This window comes from Gracilinanus agilis, chromosome 1, assembly GCF_016433145.1.
Source record: "Gracilinanus agilis isolate LMUSP501 chromosome 1, AgileGrace, whole genome shotgun sequence".
Lineage (NCBI taxonomy): Eukaryota > Metazoa > Chordata > Mammalia > Didelphimorphia > Didelphidae > Gracilinanus > Gracilinanus agilis.
The window spans coordinates 205,943,773-205,966,246 of record NC_058130.1 but is presented as its reverse complement, the minus strand read 5'-3'; the positions used below and the strand labels follow the sequence as shown (position 1 = coordinate 205,966,246).

The window sequence follows — 22,474 nt, the reverse complement described above, 5'->3', positions numbered from 1 at the left end:
CTACAGCTCATATAACTTCTAGTCAGCCAACAGCCAATTCCAAACACAGTTCAGACTTTCCAAATGGCTGTCAATATGCCAGGAAGAGGTTATCCCAGATATTAACATTAAAATTTCCTTCTGTAAAGTTGTTTTAATTTTAAAAGTGACCAGGGCTGTTCTAGTCTTCTGCCTCTGCCACCACATTACTGAAAGCCTTCAGAGTTGGTGTTCTCTAACTAGAAGAAGCTGATAGTAAAGTTAGCCTTGCTCCCATCAGATTCTGCTAACTGTGTTTGTATGCAGGAGTCAGGGAATTTATAAGTAGTGCTTATGCTGATAGCAAGGTGCCAATAAAGTCCCATTTGTAGATAACTCTTAAGGGAACTGGCTCTCTATGAACTATCATTTGAAGAAATTAGTCATGTTCCAGGTCTAAATTCTCAGTTCATCACACCTCTGGATAATACCACTTTCATAAAGGCACCAAATGAGAAATCTGAAAGTGAACTGGAGCAGTAAAGGGAGTCTGGGAGAAAATATGTCTAGGATGTAAGCATGGTAAGCAAAAATACTGCTGATTCATTATCATTCTGGCCCTGCTTCCCTCAAATTGGAATTGTAGCAAGATATATCTGGTGTTCTTTTGCTTATACATATGCTTAGAAGATATGAAAGTTAAATTAGAAAGTGTAGACAAGAAGAAAAGGTTTTGTTTTTAGTGCTCTACTACTAATAAATTCCAACATCCTACTATTAAGGAAAGCTAGAACTATGTGGGATAATTGAGGAGGAAGAGGACCAGAAACATTATTGCTGCTTTATGCCCTAGGTGTTAAGACTAAGTCTATGGCGTCAGAAGGACCTGGTTTCAAATTTGGCCTCAGACATAGTTCCTAGCCCTTGTTGCTCTTCTGTCTTAGACTCTTCTGTCTTAGAATTCATACTAAGACAAGGTAAAGGCTTAAAAAAAAAAGAAAAGAAAAGAAACTAAGTCTAAAACTGTCTCTGACAAAGAGTCAGGCAATTAGCCAAAGCACTGCTGGTCACACAATTCAGAAGCCCAACCTCTCTCAATCCCTGTTTGGACTGACCCAGACTGTCCTCTGTATAAGTTTGGCCAGTTTAAGCAAGAGTTGCCCAAATTCGCCTGGCTCAAAGTTGGTGGCTGAATGTTGAATGCAGAGGCAAAGTAGGAAAGCAGGTGTGAGCTTATGGTCATCACCCCCTGGCTCAATCAGTGTCATGATCCTCTTCACTAGCATATCCTCTATGGCTGGCTCAAATTCCAGATGAAGCCTTCGTCGAGGGGTCTTCTGACCAGACAGAGGTCCACGCTTCTTGGATGAGGAAGGTGCTCTGCCCCTGAGCACTGTCCCACACATTTTACAGGTGAAAGGGTCTGATGTTCGGGGGACAGCTTTGAGCCGTGCCAGGGTCTGGGCAGGAAGCACATGGGCTCGCGCAGGATCCTTGTAGAGTAGCAGGTAATAAAGCCCCAAAGAGAGCAGGTCTCCATGGCGAAGTACCATAGTCTTTCCCACCTCTGAGAAGTTGATAGATATACTAGCCCCAGGAATTGGCTCAAGGATAAGCTTCTCTTCTACTTGAGAGTGTCTTGAGTGGCTGGAGAGGTGTAGCCGACGGATGGTACAGTGGAGGGGCAGAATGTCTGGGGCTGAAAGGCTGATGCTAGGCTTGCTAGAGGGAGTCCTCTGGCCCACTGTGTGCTGTTCACGGTTGAGCACATAAACTAAGCTATCCTGAAATAAAAACATAAAACTTCAGGGACAAGCCAAGGCTTCATGCAACTTGATCAGAAAAAAAACACACACACACACACACACACACACACACACAAGGAAAAAGGTATCTTGCAAGAAGAGCTGACCTCAGGACTTTAAGCCTACCAAGCTAAAGATCTCTTATTTGCATTTTGCTCTCTGCCTGTCCCACAGTTAGCACCCACCCTTAGATTGCATAACTTTTTTTTCCTTCTTCCCCAGAAATTAGTATCCTAGAGGAAATCAGTAAGACTTGAGACCCAAGGACTGCTCCATTCTAACACTTCTGAATTTTCAGGTAGCAGAAATGACAAGTGCTCTAGAGAGAGACTGGCTTACTGACCACATGCCCATGACTGCTAAATTGTCCCTAAGAGAACAACAGCACTGCCCTCCTCTAATGTACAAGCATAATATTTTTCTCTCCTTCCAGTTAAGCAATCTGATATTTCCCTTAACACCTAAGCATCTGGAATTCTCTATTTTAGTTTTAATGAAATATAATTCTTAAATAGAGTAGGAAAAATATTAAAGCTGAGTAAATAAGCAATGATGAAGGGTAGAAAAAAGAACTTTCTATAGAGAACATGGCAAATGTGGATTTCTGGCTAATGTAGTATTCAATGGTAAAATTAAAGGGTAACTGCTTCCCAAGTCACCATTTAAGAAATATGCTACATTCCACAGGCTTGGGAATGTCAAAATACAACACAAGAAAGCCTCTCTCTAGCTCTAACTGTGATGATGTGGGTTGGAATGAAGCCAACCAGCTTGTGCCTATTGTCCTCTTAGAAATAAAAACCACACAATACATCCTTTGTGTCAACCTTGAAGTCAACACATGAAGCTCTCTGAGAAAGGATCATGAATTCAGTGGAACTAGCAGAGCTCATTACTTAGTCCAATCCCATATCGAAGTTTAAATGGATAAAACAGGAGTACATGAAATTTTGATATTTTCCTTAAGCATTCTGGTTAGCAGAGTGAAAATTTCTTTGAATGGCATTCTCACTGTGAAAAGATCATGCCATCTCAAGAGATTGACTTGACAGGAGACTCTGGCCTGTAGCTTAAGAAACAAAGGAGGATTCTCCGCCATCTTCAATTGAGGAATATAGATCAAGTGCTAGTCTTGGGCAAAGGAGACTTGGGTTTGAATTCTGGTTCTTACTTATTAGTTGAGGGACCTAGGCTGGTCATATTGTTTCTGTGAATCTCAGTGATCTCCTCTGCAAAATGGGTATGAGATTGCTTACACAATCTATCTCACAGGGTTATGTAAAAAGCCCTTAAAAAAACCTTAAAAAGCTACATAAATATAGGTTATTATTATTATTTCTTCCTAGGGCTGGTTCTCTCCATCTTATGAGGGTATGAAGAATTATTTATTACCTGAAAAGAATTAGCAAATTTCCTATTCATCTTTTAATAGGTTAAATACAATTCTTCAAAATGTCTTCATGCCAACCTATACCCTCTGATAAGCATCCCACCTCCCTCCCAGCCCCTTCAATCCTTGGCTCTAGGTGCAGATTATAAATTATCCTTACAAGAAAGATTGTCTGAATAAAGATTGAAAGATGCCATTTAAAGAGGCCAAATTTTATTCATCACAAGTCTAGGAACTGTTTGTCTTGTCAAATTCATAAAGAGAAGTAAAGTACGTACATGCTGCTGGCTATAGCCCTGAAGAAGGAGAAGGTGTGGTGATTGGTAAAGTGAGTATCGCATATTGTTACTGTTGTTTCTCTCCTCAATAGGGGCCTGGAGCTCCTTGTTTGGATTGTCTGGGCTTCGGTTGGGGTCTAGCAAGGTAGAATAATGTCCCTTTGGCTCCTCTTCTTGTGTATTGGTTTGGCTCAAGCTGGTTTCACTAACTGTGCGCCGAAGTGTGGGAGGGGTGGAGTTTCGTTTACATGCTGCTGTCAGTGTTGTAGCACCCTTTGCACGACTCTTCTGGAGTTTCCTTGCCTGAGCATTGATACCTAAAATGAAAAGCAAGGTGTTTCCAAAGAATTACTTCTTTCAGAAAAAAATAGTTGGGGTTCTAAACTAGGACTTAACTTTACACTATATCCTTTTGTTCTCATTCTAACCAAATATCCTTCTCTTTGACTGAGGCAGGCCTTCTCAACTGAGTCTCTGCCTCCAAAATATTAGCATTCTTCTATCACTATCATTCTTCTGACACTAGTAGATCTTTTAAATATAGAAGAGCACTTAAATATCCTCATTGTCTATTTCCTCCATAAAGTCTTAGGAATTTTCCTTTAATCTTACATTCTAAGGAAGACAACATATAAAAGAGAAGTGAGAAGCATTAATGCTGCTTATTGACTATTTTGCCCACCATTCATACTTAATCTTTTTTTTTACCATTAACAATAATTTCAAAAGAAGAAAATACTGGATAACATCATTCAACAGTAATAAAGGACCTGGCTTCTTTAGTTCTTTAGCACCTTATTAAACTCAGAAAATAGACTTGAACTCTGCAACTGGGTTTTAGCTTACTTGCCAATTTATCTCAGAGGAGGATTTGCTTAAAACAAGGGGGAATTCACTTGGAATAATGGATACTGAAATATCTACCTGTCACTAAATCCTCACAGTAATAAGATCACCACACAGGAAGCATAGGCATAGTCAAAAGGTGGGAAAGACACCATTAACTTCCATGGCCTTCATTCAATGATCCACAAATTTCTTGTTGAGATGTGCTCAGCTACTTCTTTGAGTCTTTCTAGATGCCTAAGTGATCCTAATTTGGATCTAGATCAATTTAATGAGCACTAGCTTATAGGAGCATGTTGTAGTCTGGCTTCCTTTTCTTTTTTTTCTTGATAAATTCAAAAGGCTGGATTCTAGATACAAAGTATATTTGATAATTCCTGCCTTTAAGATCTATATCAAGGCTTTTCCTTGAAACAATCACCAGGGCACAGCAATAGCACCAACAAGCCTGGCTAGTTAATTTCCTATGGTCCACAAATATTATCACATCACCTATAGTTAGCATTCATAAAATCCCTAGTTAACAACTCTCATCCTTCCCTCAGAAGCCACTAGGAAAATGCCATCATCATAGGGGAGTAAAATTCATTCATCACATAGTGCTTCATGGTCTTCAAAGTGGTTTTATTTTGCTTCACTTGATCTTCACAATAACCTTTACAAAATAATGACAGGTACTACCCCCAATTTACATGTAAGAAAATTAAGATTCAGAGAGATTTGGCAGTTTGTCCAAATCAATTCACCCAAGTTGCAAAGCTGGGAAATAAAACCCAGATCTTCCTGCTCTGGGCCCAGTGGACCTTATACTTGCCTTTTATGTGCCCAAAACCAGAGGGTTGAAGATTAAGGGAGGGGGTTTGGAATCATAGAAAATAAGACAAGTTCCCTAGGATTGTATTTTAAGACTGACTTTCTTCTTCTAGTCTATAAAAGTAGAACTTAGTACAAAATTACTAAAAATGTTGCATTCAGAACTTATAAATACAAATTCAGGGATCTTTCAAGTCAAAGTAATTGGAAAACCTGAGAAATTACAGTCTATGAAAATTAGCTTCAAATTAAAATGCTCCCCAAATTCATTATTAAGTATTCACTTTTCAACCCTCAGCTTCATTTCCCCTTCAGAATACCCTTTAGGCTTATTTTGGCCTTATATCATGACCCACCAAAATCTTCAGCCTCAGCTGCCTAAAGCCATACTAAATGAAAATAAACAAACAAAATGCTAGGGGACAAAGCTTAAGGGCAAGAGATTCATTCCTTACCATAAAGCTGAAGACAGGGGCTTGTAGATGGGTATCTTTCTGTATCCTGTATTGTGCTGGAGGATGACCAGCTCTGCCAAAGAGGAGGGTGAGAATGCCAATTGCCTGAACCTGCAGACTGCAGTATGAGGAGTCTCAGAGTCTGCTTGCTGCAGAGCAGACCTTAATTAACTTCTGGGTATCAATTTGGGAGAGCAGTCAGAAGAGTGAAACTGAGGGATAGCATATAACTCTGAGCCTACTGACCACAGTTTACAGTCCCCTTGACTACCTTATTTAGGTCCTCTATCCCAAATAATAGCAGATGCAGCTCCCTTCAAGGTCTAATGGCTTTTTGCAAACTAAATGTTATCTGTGAGGCACAAATCTGAAAGGAAAGTAAAAAAGGAAAAGTAAAAATGGCATTTTTAATCTTTCAACCTTTTCTGAATCAAGGGAAAAGGTTCCTAAGTAGTCCAGTAGTAATTACAAAAAAATAAAAATAAAAAGAGTTTTAGGGAAGAGGAAAAACTGAAAATTACCTTTCAGAAGTCATGAAGCTATAAAAGCAGCTGGGAAGTTTGAGAGAAAATAGCCTTTTCCCTCTTCAATTTCCAAATTTCATGTTATATGGCATGAAACTCAGGGAATGCATGTAGAAAAAGGCATCTGTAAGTATAAGTTTCTCTTGTGGGATCATATCTACAAATCTGAAGACTCAGAGCAAAATGCACTATATTCCTCTTTGCCAGAGACAACAGCTCTCTGCAGAGCCCGCTTTTTCAGGTCTGCTGACTGCTTAAAGGGACCTTGTCAAGTTCAAGCCTGGAAAAAATTAAGTTTAATACTGTTAACTACTGGGTGAAATTTATTCATGGTAGTTAAATATTTTGACTGCTTTTTCCTTTGCATTGAGCACTTGAAAATAAAAATATTTGCAATGTAATGCTGGTAGAACATGGGCCAATCAGGATTTCCCACTGAGAGGATATTCATGAAAAGTAATTTAATGTGGCCTGACAATTTTGCCTTGGAAGTCTTGGAGGCTGGTTCTTCAGTAATGAAGTATAATTCACAGAGATGAAATAGAATCAGTAAGCACAGGTTCCCCCTAATCTTAGATGGAAGACTTCTCATAATTAAATATTAAATAGAAATTACAATTTTCTCTTTTGTTATCATGGGATGCTTAAAAATAAAGGCAGTTCCAATTCTTCTACATGTATATGCGATAATTTCATGTGGTCCTGATTCCTAACATATCATTAAGGTGTGCTATCTATCTTGGGCAAAAAAAAGGCAGTTTTGATTCAAGTTTGCTATAAACCCAAACTTTTGTTCAATGATAGGTATCAGTGGGAAGAAAAAAACAACTGTCCTCAGGAGGTCTCATATCTAATTGCTAATGGAGTTAGTATGCTGACTGTCAAATATTCCAAGACTTAAAACTCTAGGTGCTCTGGAAGCCCTTTTAAGCTTTGCTAAAGAACAGGAGAGGGAGGAGGGGTTCCAGATTAAAGACACTTGATAAGCTGTTCTGGGCTGTCTACACCAAATTTCTATATTATGTGATCAAGATCCAGGCAAGTTCAGGAGCACTGACATTTTCAATCAAGTTACCTCATTAACGGTCAAAGAACAAATGATAAAATACATCTTAAGAGATAGACACATGTGAATTCTTCCAAAATTTTATACTGACAAACATTTTCAAAACAGGGAGAGAAGTACAGTACAAGAAAAAGGAGAATCAGAGAACCTGGGTTCAAATCTCATTCCTACTATTTAAATCCTATGTGACCTAAATGACTCCAACTCTCTGCGCCTCAGTTCATCTATAAAATAAAAGGGGTTGGACTATCTTGGATCCTTGTGAGGTCCCTTCAAGCTCAAAATCTATGATCCTATGATTGAAATGAGAATCATGAACTTACAATGCACCTACTAGCTGCAGAGAGCATTGGGCTAGGTAGGTCCTGAATAAAACCCAAAGATTAAACCAAGCACTTGGCAGCATTGTTTACAGAGTATGTAAAATAAAGCAAACAAAAAGAAAATGTATTACTTTTCTTAGGTTTGAGTCAGATTATAATACTTTATTAACACTAGAGCCCAACATGTAGGGGTTTACTATAGTTACTTGTGTCATATCTTTCTACTAGATTGTAAGCTCCTTAAGGCCAAAATAAACTCTGAGAAAGTTGTAAGACATGAGAAAGACTTTTTCACTGGGGTTTTTAAATATCAATTGTAGCTATGATGTTAATAGTATACTCTGATTTGAATCTAAGAAAACCAAGTCATGTTTTTTTTTCTTTGCTTCATTTAAATATTGTGTAAACAACATTAGAGTGCCTGATTTTGGGAAAGGTGCTTGGCTCTTTTGAGATCAAATTCTAGACTAACCATTTACTCTTTATTTAGTCTTTTCTTTAGGCACTAGAAATCAGTTTTGATGTACTAAAACTCATTTTATAGATTGTCTGAGACTCTTAGACTCTTGATTATTTGCAATAATCAGGCATAGGGAATTAGTGAAAATTGGAAAAAACAAATAATCCAGAAGACCGTCTTTAGTTCTTAGTTTCAAGCTCCCACAAAACTTTTTTTTTTAAACCCTTACCTTCCGTCTTGGAGTCAATACTGTGTATTGGCAATGGGGGTCAAGTGACTTGCCCAGGGTCACACAGCTGGGAAGTGTCTGAGGCCAGATTTGAACCTAGGACCTCCTGTCCTAGGCCTGGCTCTCAATCCACTGAGCTACCCAGCTGCCCCCCTCAAAACTTTTGCCAATATGAACAATAAGTAAAACTCACATTAGAGTTAACCTTAAATTAAAGAAGACCTAGGTTTAAGCCTACCCTCTGAAACATACTGACAACTTGACTCTGGGCAAGTCATTTAAACTCCCAGTGACCCAGGGAACTCTCTAAGACTAGAAACTGTAGTACAGGTGCACTGGCAAAAGAAATTTCTTCATTGAGATTTCTCAGTTCTAATGGAATCACATGTCCAATAAAAACAAAAAAAAAAGTGCACTTATGTGAGACTCATCTCTTCCTGATATTAGTCTTGGTAGGATGGATTAACTGGATTAACAAGTGAAATAGTCTTTAAGAGTCTTAGAAGTCTGCAAACTAGATCAAATAGGCCTAAATAATCAAGAGTTGACTGCAGGAATGACATTTTTCTACAGAAAATAACAAATGTCTTTCTTGTCAAATATTTGGCAATGTATAAAAAATATACATTTGGAAATAAAATTAGTAATTCCTCTCCCAATATCTCCGAGAAGACTACTGCAATTGAAGCAAACCAAATACACAGTAGAGCCCATCTCAAGCAAAGCACACCACCAAAGATTCCACCTTTGGTTGTTCAATGTGACTATTTATACCTTCCTCTCTTCTGAAAATCTGTTGGGTGCTTTTACTGTCCATCACTAGGACAAAAAAAAAACCCTCCAAAATGTGCTTTCAAATTTAGGAGTTAATTATGTCATAGCCTAAATATACACTAACAAAAAGGAAAAGTATACTGCGATTCATTTTCTCTTGAACTATTTCTAGCTAGCTTTCTTCACTTGTCCAAGAGAAACTAGAGGAGTTCACTCTGCAGGAAAAAAATAAACGATCCATTTTTCTATCTATATGCATCTTGTAAAATGAGGCCATTAGGAGAGAGAAGGAGAGGGAAGAAGAGGATCTAATATGAGTAAAAATATTTTTTGCTGAAAACTGTTCTCCCTCCATCCCTCAATGAAATTAGTGTTCCCTTATCTAGTGGAGAGGAAAACAGTCAGTTGTGTTTATTTTGTATGACAAAATTAACTTTGAAATGCAGCTTTTAACTGTAGTGAGAGCTCTAGCTACTAAGCTGCACTGGAAAGATAAATACAGCTTTTTCCCCAGCCATAACAAAGTCCCTCTATAAGCTTAGCCTTCAGTTTTTACCCTCCTGCTCCTGTTTTGCTTCTTTCCTCCCATTACTGTAGCTGGCTTGGAAAAGTGTTTTAAAATGTTCAAAATTTTGAAAGTTATTATCTAACATCAATATGAAAAGTACGAAGTGATCCCAGAATTGGCATGTCATGGACAACTGTTTAGAGTAAAGTAAAAATTCCTTCTGGGAGAAAGAAGCAAGGACCTTTTAAGAGTAGTCCAATAGGCCTTGTAAAAAATTAATATGGTAAGAAATATAGGATGCCACTGCATTTAAATAGCTTACCATACTTTGGATTAACTATCTTCTATTTATTTTTGCATGAATCTGCAAAAAAATTGAATCTATTGATACTTGAAACCAAATTTATTTAAGATTTATTATAGCTTATGTTTATAAAGTCCTATAGGGTTTGTAAAGCATATATCATCTCATATGAGCCTCATGACATCCTCGTAGTTTAAGAATTTGAAGGAATTACTTTAGCCGATGGAGATCCTTGAGGGACATGAAAGTAATATTCTGTAAAGTCCACTTACCCCGAGAATACAATCAAGTGTTATCTTAAAGGTCAAAATGGGTATTCCTAGAAGCTAAAAGTTCTATGAAACTTCTTCATTTTTCTTAATATGGCCTCTGATCTGAGAATGTTCTAATTAAATCAGTGGAAGCCTTTAAGAATAACATGACAAGTGAGAGAGCATTTTTAAATTAAGGTAGCACTTTTCTGCTGGTAGGAAGAAATCTGGGCAGCTGATCTCTCTCTGAGAACACTTTTGTCAATGTTTGGCAAGTTTACCTCTTTCCTTCAAAGTGCCTCTCTCTCTACCCTCTGTTGTCTCTTAGTACTGAAAAAGCCTTTGGTCTCTTAAATGTGGAGCTAAAATAGGCATCAAAAGACAGTCTGATCCCAAGAATCTATCTTGTCAACAACTAAAGCCCAAACCAGCAGAGTTCCTTTAGTCTGCTCCTCAGTGCTCATGCCAGTTTTGCCAATTATGGCTATATAGTAGACATGATGTTACATTTATTATTGACTAGATCAATGCTATAAAAGACAGGTAGATGAATAATTACCAACATTTATTAATTAAGAATCAAAACAGATTTCGCCCTAATAGTTATTTAATATTCATATAATGATACCAACAGGTTAGGCAAAGATCTCTTTTTTTTTTTCAGTGATCTAATAACCAACCTCATGGATCATTAATCTAAAACCAGGCTATTTACATCAGATAAAGGACCAGACAACTATCTAGCCCAAATCATTTGTATTCCTAGTGCTCTCTTATGAGGCAAAAATTAAAAGTCTCCCTAATTATCTAATATTACCTTGTCTAAAATCAGATCTTTTGGGGGGCTAATCTGAAGCAAATGCATGTAGGGAATTTTATCCAACACAGAATCAAAGAGTACTTTAATACCATATAAATTATTTGGAAAAAAAAGAAAAAAGAAGACATCTTAACAAATTTCTTTTACAAAACAAATTGTAGTCCTGACACCTAAATTAGGATGAGAAAAATCAGAGAGAAAACTATAGAGCAATATCTCTATTGAATATTTACATAAAAATACTAAATATTAGCAAAGAAGCTATAGCAACATACAAAAGATTATCCACTTTAAGTTGGATTTATACCAGGAATATATATATGCTTCAACATTAAGAAAATTACTAATATATTAGATCATTTTTTATTAATAACAAAAAGAAAAATCATGATTATGTCAATACAGTAAAAAAACTTTTAAATAAAATACAAAGGCATTTATATTAGAAAATATACAAATGAATGTATACAAAACATAAATTTCTTCAAAATGGTAGATAATATCCACTAAAAACTAACAATTAATGGAGAAACACTAGGGGCCTTTCCAGTAAGATCAGGGATGAAACAAGGATATTCATTATATAATAATAATAGCATTTAAGCTTTAAGGTTTATAAAGCATTGTATGTTACCTCATTTGATCACCACTTATGTAAAAGGATTCTACAAATGCTAGATATAACAGTAAGAAAACAAAATTGAAATAAGCAGCATAAGAAGAAAAGAGGTAAAGGGGAAATTACTATTTGCAGATTATATGATAGCTTAGTTAGCAAGCTCTAGCAATTCAACTAAAAATTAAGTGAAACAATAACAAAGTAGCAGGATATAAAATAAACCCATAAAAATCAGCAGCATTTCTATACATTACTAACAAAATCCAAGAGAAAGAATAGAAATATAAACTCCATTCAAACTAACTAGAAAATGTATAAAGGAATCCTGCCAAGATACACTCAGGACTTAAATAAATATAGCTATTAAAAAAAACTTTTTAACAAAAATAAAGGAAGACAAATAATTAAGGAAGATTTCTGATTACTAATGAACTAGACTGATATGATAAAAATGTTAATATTATATAAATTAATTTATATATTTAGTACCAAATCAAACTACTAAGGAGTCTACTTTCTAGATCTTGATAATAACAAAAAATATCCAGAGGAAGAAAATGTCAAGAATCTCAAGGGAAATCATGGGGGGTAGGTGGGGCATAAAGGGCCTGGGTTTTGCAGTACCATATTTCAAAATATACTATGAAGCAATAATCATTTAAAAAAATTTTTGGAACTGGTTAAAAAATTGACAAGTTGATTAATGAAATATCAGGGACATCAGCTTCTGGTATAGGACTCCCTATCTGATAAAAATTGCTAGGGGAAACTGGAAAACACTCTATGTTATCTTATATTCTGTAATAAATTATAAATAGATAATATGTATCTAAATATAAAGATGATATCACAAAAATGCTGGAGGAAAGCCATGGCTACAGAAGAATTCTTACCAAAACCAGGGATAGAAATGACAATAAAAGATAAACAATGAAAAAGATAAACACAAAAATGAAAATTTTCTATATGAGTAAAATAAATGCTGCTAAAACCACAACAGAAATAATTCAGAAAAAAATTAAGCCAAATTTCTATGAAGATCTAATAGCCAAGATCTATAAAGAACCGGCACAAATGTGCATAAGAATCCTTCCATAGTTATGTGGTTAAAGAATATGAACAGGTGATTCTCAAATAAAGAAATACAAGTTATCAACAGCCATATGAAAAATGTTCCAAGTCACTAGAGCAAGAGTAAAGGCAAAACAAGAGTAACTAAGTGGCTCAGTGGATTGAGAGCCAGTCTGGGGATCAAATGTAGCCTCAGACACTTCCTAACTGTGTGACCCTGGACACGTCACTTAATGCCCACTACCTAGTCTTTATTGCTCTTTTGCCTTGGAAATAATACATAGTACTGATTCTAAGATGGAGAGTATGAATTGAGAGAGAGAGAGAAAAAGAGAGAGAGAGAGAGACAGAGAGAGAGAGAGAGAGAGAGAGAGAGAGAGAGAGAGAGAGAGTAAATCAAACTAATTCTGTGGCTCCCACATTAGTCTTCAGATTAGCAAAGGGAACAAAAGAGGTTGTTGGGAGTTGGTGGAAGTACAAGCACACACTAAGTGAATTAATGGGAGAGTCATGAAATGGTTTAATCATTCTGGAAAATAATTAGGAACTATATTTTAGAAGTTACTAACCTTGAATCACAGTATTACTATTGGGTATATACCCTAATGAGGTTAGAGATAAGAAAAACAGGACCTATATGTATAAGAATATTTATAGCAGCACTTTTTGTTATAGTAAAGAACTGGAAATAAAATGGGTCTTTAACAACTGGGTAATGGCTGAACAAACTGTTCATGATATTCTATGGAATATAATTTAATTTATATAATATATAACTCAATACATAAATATAATTTAATGGAATTTTTTGCACTATAGGAAATGACAGAAAAATATGTCATAACTTATATGAATACTAATGCAGAATGAAATTATTAGAACCAGGAAAATATTTGTATAATAATATAAGAAGAAACTACTATAAAAGACCTTACAACTTTGCCTAATACAGAGACCAACAATGACTTCAAAAGACTGAAAATGAAACATATCTTCCACCTCTTGATAGAAAGGTGACAAACTCAAGGTATAGAGTAAGACTTGCATTTTCAGACCTGGACAATAGTTATGCTTGATTACACATTTGTTTGTGAAGGAGGGATTTTTCTTGGAGAGAAAAAAGAAGTGGATTGCTGGGTAGTGACAGATAAGAGCATCAATAAAGTATTTTAAAAGTTTCACAGAACTGACCTAGTGTAGAACTGAGAGGTACAAAGACCAAATACTAATTTTACAAAAATGCTTTTCCTCCCATAACTGGAGAATAACTGTTTTGTGTACTTGAGTATCTCCATGCCATCACACAGTAACAACACACCACAGTACATAAGCAGCTACCTTGAAAACAAATGGGCAATCCTGTAATGACTGACTGACACTTCCCTCTATTTGGCGACTTGCACAAAGCTTGCTTGTATTTTCCCCTAGCACATTTCCATCTAGTTGTCTGGCTGCCCAACCCTGTTCTTATGGCTCAGTTTCCTCTCCAGCCTTGCCGACTCCATTACAGTCAAGGCTGATTATTTCCTAACACCTATAAGCTTCACCCAGTGGAATATAGAGAATTAATGTGTCTGCTTTTATAGCATTTTTTGGCCTCTACCTACATCAAATGAATGTTAAATAGTCAATATATCCAATTCTTTCTATAAAGACAAATTTCTATGAATCCCCCAGTTTCCCCTGTACAGGAAGGAAAAAAAAACAATGAAAAATCTTATTTCCAGGGTAAATGTTTCTCTTGCTTGGAGAATACCTAATTAGTAACTTTGAGAGTGAATAAATATCCTCCCTTCTCTCCCCTCCCCCCGGCAGTTAATAAATTAATTAGGATAACAGTAACTGAACAGATAAAACTCTTAAACTATTTGTTAAGAGGTCACAGATGGAAATAGAGCCTTTCAGAACTATAAGAAAGGAAGAGGTATGTAAAAGAACTATGTTGGAAAGAGACTTTTTTTAAGGCTGAGATCAGAGGCTGTACCTAAAGCATATAAAGACTGCCTTAACTGTTCCTCTGAGTTACAGAATAATATAGTCAACCTTAACTGGAATCTCTTTGCCTGTCTTTAGATGGAGCTTGTCAATGGGCTGCTTTTCATTATGTAGTTTGGTTTTAGCATAGGGAGGATAAAAGAAGGAAGTAAAGTCAGAAATAAAAGATGGGTGAGTAACTAATTAATATCCATGGGCAAAGCTTGGCATGAACACTTGGGTCAAAAAGAAGTATTTATGTAGAGTAGATAAAACTTTGTAAAATACCTAATGTTTGAACAGCCTAGAACAGTGATGTAGAACCTTTAGAGATGGACTGCCCCAACCCCAACCCCCAGACTAAGTGCTGTGCCTGTCCCTCCCAGTGACTTTGTGCCACAATGCTCCCCACTCCCCACTCATCCCACATGGGGGAGGGAGAAAATGCTCCCATTGGGCTAGTAGGAGGAGGAATAGGTGAAGTGAGGAATGTCCTCAGATGCTTGTGGAGAGGGGGAAGGGAGTGACTCTGCTCTCCTCCAGCTCTGCTGCATGTGAGCCACCCACCTTACCCTCTGTGTGCTCCCATTGAGCTGCTGGGCAGAGGGGTGGGGATGTGAAAAAATGTTGTAAGACATAGTGGAGAGGGTGAGCAGCTCCTCCCAAGTCCCTCTGCCTTTCTAGTGATGAACGGGGGTGGGGGAGTGTCCACAGAGAGTGCTCTGTGTGCCATCTATGGCACCTTGCCATAGGTTCACCATCACTGACCTAGAATGTAAAAATCAATCAACAACTACTTATAAAATGCCTACTATGAGCCATGCACTATGCTAAGAGCTAATACAAAGTAAAAAAATTAAATGATCTCTACTCTCAAGGAACTTTATTTTTGGGGGCTGGGGGGAAAGTAGCTGACAACACATAGAGATATAAGTAAATACAAAATAAATACAAGATAATTTAGGGAGAGATGGTACTAGTAGTTGGGGGAGGAGGTGTAAGAAAAGACTTCATGTAAAAAGCAATGCTTAAGTTAAATCTTGAAGGAAGTAAGGGATTTTAGCTAAATAAAGTTGTGGTATATGACTATAATATAATCCTACTATGCCATAAGAAATTAATAACAAGATGATCACAATAAAACCTGGAAAGACATGTAAAGTAAGCACAACTAGAAGAATATTGTACACAGTAACAGAAATAAAGTATGATGATCTATCACTTGTAAACAACTTATCTATTATCAGCAATGCAAGTATCCAGGACAACTACAAGGTATATAATTTTAATTTGCTCCTCAGGGACTCTCTTTCCCAGCATCCCATTTACGTTTCTATGTTATGTATTAATGTAGGGAAGATATAAGTTTTGTGTAGCTCCACCCTCTCTGTCTTCTTCCCGGAACGTGGCTAGAGAGGCAAGGGGGAGAACATGGCAGGAAAAGTTTACTCACATGGCTTTACTCAGATTTTAATTTTTGTTCTTTTACTTCTTCAAGTGATTATTAATAAAATTTATAAAATATAATACTTGGAGTTACTGGATACTGATTTAAATTTTACAAAGGAACTCCTGACAAAAAAGGCTATCCACTACAACAGAAGGAACTGATGAAGTCTCCATGTGGATTGAAGCAGACCATTCTTCACTTTATTTCCTCCATGAATTTTTCTCTAGCATGATACATGTCATTTCACAACATGATGTAAATAGAAATATGTATTATATGATAACATATGTACAACCTATCTCATATTATCTGCCTTCTTAGGAGGGGAAAGGGAGGAAAAGAATATGGATTGCAAAATGTCAGAAAATTATTATTAAAAATTGCATCAGCATGTAATCTGGAAAAAATTATTTCTCTCCCCCATTTCCTAGACAGAAGAGTATCCATGAAGAAGGTAATCATCAGTGCCAAATGCATTTGAGGGGAAAAAAATCATCAGATCTGTCTATCAAGAGATTACTAATAACTTTGGAAAGGGCAGTTTCAGTTGAATGATAAGGATGGAAGCTAGACTGCAGAGTTGTTGGGTGATTTAGAGGAGAAGAAATTGAGACAATGAGTACAGATAGCTTTTTCTAGGAGTTTGGAAGAAAAGGGAAGGAAAAAAAGTTGAAGGGGGCAGTAGAGCTTAATGAAAAAAGGTTTTTAAAGACAGAGAAAAGAGCATATAGGAAGGTAACAGGAAAGGAGGAATTAGACGGAGATTAAAGATTTGGCGATGGTCATACCCTAGATCTCACCATCATATCCCTCTATCTAATAATAGGTGTTTGCTTAATAAAGCTTGCTGGTCATAACATCATATTATTCCATCTCTCTCTTATCCCTCTTAAACATGTTCTTTTTTCTCATCCTGACCCCTAATTCCTCCACTGCTCAGAACATTATCAGGCCTCCTCTAATTTTCCTCATTTCCCAATCTCAACCATTTGATTAACCAGTTCAAATTCTACACTCCCCTAATTTGCTTCCTTGTCCAACTGCCACTCATGTCTTTGCAAATTCCAACCTAGGATTATTCCTACCATCTCCCACTTTGGCTTCTACTTGCATTGCTGAACAGAGCTGGAAGAAATCATACAACTAAACTGAATGAGTCTATTTACTCATTTTGGCTGGGCCCAAACTGCAGTAAAGCAATCCTTTTGCTTCTCCCTAGTGGATTTTCTATTCCACTCCCCAAAAAGATTATTCCAAACCTCTCTTAGATGACATGAAAGATGGAATGGGGAGAAGTTTGAGGAAGAAAATCAAATAGGAAGCAATTGCAATAGTCTGGGTGATAAGAGGCCTGAGCTAGGGTGGTAGCTATATGAGTGATAAGGAAAAGATATAGAAAAAACATTATAAAGATGGACAAAATTGGGGAAACATTGTTGAAAGGACAAAATCTGGCAGCCAGTTGGATTTATGATGTAAAAGAGAGCAAGGAGATGCAAGTGACACCAAGGCTGAACACCTGAGCAACTGGAACAAAAGTGGTACTGTTAATAATATTAGGGAAATTCAGAAGAAGAGTAGATTTGGGAGCAAAAACAATGAACTCTGTTTTGGACATGGTGAACTTGGGATGCTTGTGGAATACTAAAATCAGAATTTCTAACAGGTTTTAGCTAGTCGTACAGGGCTGTATCTAAGAGAGATCAGGCCTGAATATACAGATCTGAGAGTGTTTGTAAAGAAATGGTAATTGAACTTATGGAAGCTGATATAGTTGCCAAGTGAGAGTGTAGAGAGAAAAGTGGGTCTAAGATAGAACCTTGGGGTTCACCTACAATTAGAGGGTATGACACAGGTGATCAGTAGACAGGTAAGAGAAGAACCAGTGTCTTGAAAACCAAGAGGGAAGAGAGCATCTAGGAAGGGAAGGAAGTGATCAGTTGTGTTAAATCTTGCAGAAAAGTCAAGGATGAGTATTGAGAAATGCATCAGATTTGACTATTAAAGATCAATAATAACTCTGAAGAGAGATTCAGACAAATGATGAGGTTATTAGATACTAGATTACAAAGGGTTTAGGAAAGAATGAGAGGAGAGGAAGTAGAAGTACTAAGTATAAGATGACTTCTTCAAAGAGTTTGACTAAGGCAAGATTTGATTTTTAGCAGGGGAAAGACTTGAGAGTATATTTCAAGGCAGCAAGAAAGGAACCAGTAGAAAGGAAAACACCAAAGATTATCAAGAGAGATGTTAGTTGGGGCAATTTGCTAGAGAAGACTGGAGAGAGTGGGATAAAAAGAATTTGTGGAGAGCTAATCTTGGCAAGAAGAATGTCATGCCAAGGAATATGAGGCAAGATCCTTAGTCAAATAGCCTTGATATTATGAGTAAAGAATAAGTTGAAAACCTCAAATGAAAAGATGGTAATATCAAAAATCTAAGAGAGAATCAATTAGGGAGAAGTAAAAATTACTTTGTTGCAGTGAAGGTCCAATTTGAGATTAGTTAATATAAATCTATAGTGGACCTACTTAGCTTTCCTTTGAGGAAGGATTCTAGATCCTTTTTTTTTATTTTTTGAGTATTTGAGTTAATTCTCCACATATCTTGGATAATGGACCTTTTTCAGAGACTGCTTATATGAAATTTTATTTTCTCTTCTTATTCTAACTGTAAAAGCCCTGTCAAGAAACCTTTCATGAAAAAAAAGAAAAAAATCTTTCATGATTTTCCCAATTGTTGTTATTCTCCTTCAGTCTTGAAATCATCTGAATTTGTTTTTTATAAAGCCAATATTTACATATCTGTTAAGTTATGTTCCTTAGCAGAATGTAAACATCTTGAGGGCCAGGACAAGCTCACTTTTTGTATTTGTATCTCTAATACCAAGTACTGTCCCTGACAACAAAGTAAGTGCTTACTGATTGGTCACCTCTGAGATTGAGAAATCATTGCTCTATAAATCACTATTAGATATGAGGTTCAGTCAAAACACCTCACATTGGACTTTTTTCTATGAACAGCAATGGTATAGGTTATATATGCCTCAGTACTTGATGGATTCAAATTCCAATCTTCTATATGACAAAGGTATGATACCCTGTTCCCCAGAAATCTAGCCCCCAGGAATTTCTTATAATTCTCATTGCCCTGTCTTAAGTTATTGATGGCAAAGGTACATGCCACTCCCTATTCTCCGCCTTTTAACTCCCAGCCACCCTCACAGATTGTATATTAATAACTGTTGCTGTTATTACAACACTGGACACAGCTCCCTCTTAATATATCAGTTTTTAATTGCTTATATTCTGGGAAAAACTGAAACAAGTTCCAGCTGTGTGTTTACCCTAAAGCAGAATGTTGACAACATGGGTCTCTAAAATTCCAAAGAAAAAAGGTCAGAATGAAGAATCAATAGGAAAAAGTCTTCAAGGGAAATAAGAAAAAATGGCAGCATTTAAGACTCAAAATTCCCCCACAGACCTACTTGTACAAAAATAATTATAGCAGCTCTTTTTGAGATGGCAAAGAATTGGAAATTGAGGGGATGCACATCAGTTGGGGAATGACTAAACAAATTGTGGCATATGTTGGTGGTGGAATACTATTGTGCAATAAAAAATCATAAGCAGGATGATTTCAGAAAAAACTGGAAAGATCTACATGAACTTATACAGAGTGAAATAAGCAGAACCTGAAGTATATAGTACACAGTAACAGCAATATTGAATGACAACCACAGGTGAAAACATAGCTACTCTCAAGCAATGTAATGATCTGGGACAATTCTGAAGGACTTATGATGGGGTCTTAAAACAATGACCAATATGAAAGTGTTTTGCAAGATGATACATGTAAGGCCCAGAAAAAAATAAATATGACAAAATTCACTCATAGGATAAAAGTAATAGATTGCAATAGGAAAACATTTACTTTCAAAAGTAGATTCCCTTGCAAAATAAACTACAGTTTCTCTACCAATAAGAGTTGTGGAATGTGTCAGTTGAGAAAGAAGTCAGAGGAAAATATCTCAAAACCAAAAGAAGAGAGAACCTAACTTCCGTTTTCCCTGGCTTAACTAAGTAATTTCTTATAAGGCTTTTGGGGAGGGCTCTGGTTATTTGAAAGAGGATTCTAAGTTTTGTGCTGTGTGATTTTTGATAAATCACTTAAAGACTCTATACTGGTATACCCACCCATACAATATGACTACACAGAACTATGAAGACTGACAACTGCATTGTCAGAATAAGTGTCTAGGAAGCTACTAAAAAACATGATTACAAATGCCTTACTGAACTGGGATATTTTTCCAGACTTAGTAATTTTGTTCACACTTAGGCTCTTGCTCAGGTAACTATGGGTGTAAACAAGGCTCATAGTAAGACTATTACAGATGCTCACTCAGTTCATTTTTTAAAAAATAACTCACATTTATATAAGAGTTCATGGTTGATAATGCTTGTCCCTAAACTCTTTGAACTAGACAGTGCCAGTATTATTATTATTAAGTTCAAAGCTATGTAGTAGTATTATAACCATGATTCAAACTCAGCTCTTTGATGCTACATTACATACAATGTAATGAAAGGATTTCATACCCCAATGAACCTGACTTTCTTCCCTCTCTGAACCAATTCCAATGAGAGTAATGTTTAAATATGACATGCTGCCACCCTTATCCTCCCCACTGTAATAGTATCCCACCTACCCACCCCTCAGCCCCTCTTCATATGATATAATTTATCCCATTTTACTTCTCTCCTCCCATTTCTCTGTCTCTCTCTCTCTATGTCTCTCTCTTTTTTTTTTCTAAAACCCTTACCTTCCACCTTAGAATCGATACTGTTTATTGGTTCCAAGGCAGAAGAGTGGTAAGGGCTGGGCAATGGGGGTTAAGTGACTTGCCCAAGATCACACAGCTAGGAAGTGTCTGAGTTCAAATTTGAACCCAGGGCCTCCCATCTCTAGGCCTGGCTATCCAGCTACCCTCTCTTTCCCATTTCTCTTGGAACAATCCTATTTTTCACCCCTAGTGGTTTGTTTGTTTGTTTTTACATATTATCCTAAATAGGTTACTACCATACTTTCTCTGTCTATATGTATTTCTTCTAACTACTCCAAAAGTGATAATTTTTAAAAGTTGCAGATATCTTTCCATATCAGAATATAGACAATTTGACCTTACTGAAGCCTTTACATTTGTTTTTCTCTTTCTTATTTACCTTTTTATGCTTCTCTTGAACTTTGTATTTGGACATCAAATTTTCTGTTTAAATCTTTTTTTCAAGAATGTTTGGAAATCTTCTATTTTATTAAATGACCATACTTTCCCCTGAAAGAATATAGTCATTTTTGATGGGTAGATGATTCTTGGCTGTAAATCCAGTTCCCTTGCCTCCCAGAATATCATATTCCAAGCTTTCAAGTCCTTCAGTGTGGAAGCTGCCAGATCCTGTGTAATCCTGAATGGGACTCCATGATATCTGAATTGTTTCTTTCTGGATTCTTGCAATATTTTCTCCTTGACCTGGGAGATTTTGAACTTGGCTATAACATTCCTTGGAGTTGTCATTTGTGAATTTATTGTAGGAGATAATCTGTGGATTCTTTCAGACTCTATTTTACCCTCTTGTTCATGAATATCAGGGCAGTTTTTCTTGGATAATTTCTTGTAATATGATATCTAGGTTGTTATTTTGGTGATGAATTTCAGGTAGTCCAATAATTCTTAAATTGTCTCTCCTGAATCTATTTTCTAGGTCAGTTATTTTTTTAATATTTAAATATTTTCATACTTTCTTCTATTTTTTCCATTCTTTTGATTTGATTTTATTGTTTCTTGATGTCTTGTGAAATAATTAGCTTTTATTTGCTCAATTCTGATTTTTAAAGATGGAATTTTTTCTATGATCTTTTCATCTTTTTCTTTTTGGTCCATTCTACTTTTCAAGGAACTCTTTTTTTCATTGGATTTTTTTGTCTCTTTTTCCAGTAGATCAATTCTGTTTTTTAAAAAGACTTTTTCTTCATTGAATTTTTGTGCCTCTTTTTTTCCATTAAGTCAATTTTTTCAAGTCACTTTCTTTTTAATTGGGTTTTTGTGCTTTTTTCCAGTTGACCAATTTTGCTATTTAAGCTATTTTTTGTATTACTTTCTTTTTCCCATTTTTCTTCCATCTTTCATTTGATTTTTGAATTCTTTTTTGAGTTCTGCAATGCACTCCTCTCAACACCATTCTAAAACAGCATTTCAGAGACAACACCCAGTCTTGATTCCCTGAAATTAAGTTCTTTAAGTGTGCTCCACCACTCCTAAATCACGCAAACAAGGCTCCATTACAAGCTTAACTGAGTTCATGGTCACAAGGTACAATCCTTTTTTCCCTTCCCTAAAAATTCTCAACTCTATTCCCCACAAATCGCTACTCCAAAACGTTTCCTCTCTCCTCAAACCTCACACTGGCCCTCATACCTCCATCTTCTCAGTAGAACACCTCAACTCATACTTGATACACCCTTAAGATTGAATGTCCCCAAGATCCTAATCTTGGTT

At 36.3% G+C, this 22,474-nt stretch overlaps 1 protein-coding gene across 1 annotated transcript in view; it reads right to left on the bottom strand.

Moving 5' to 3' along the window:
• Positions 1–22,474, bottom strand: part of RADIL (Rap associating with DIL domain) — a 120,229-nt gene that overhangs the window by 84,014 nt on the left and 13,741 nt on the right. The window contains exons 2-3 of the mRNA XM_044678778.1: positions 3,432–3,748; positions 1,074–1,742 (exon numbers count right to left, since the gene is read on the bottom strand). Of these exons, the coding sequence (XP_044534713.1) occupies positions 1,074–1,742; positions 3,432–3,748 (986 nt within the window). The remainder of the gene's footprint in view (positions 1–1,073; positions 1,743–3,431; positions 3,749–22,474) is intronic.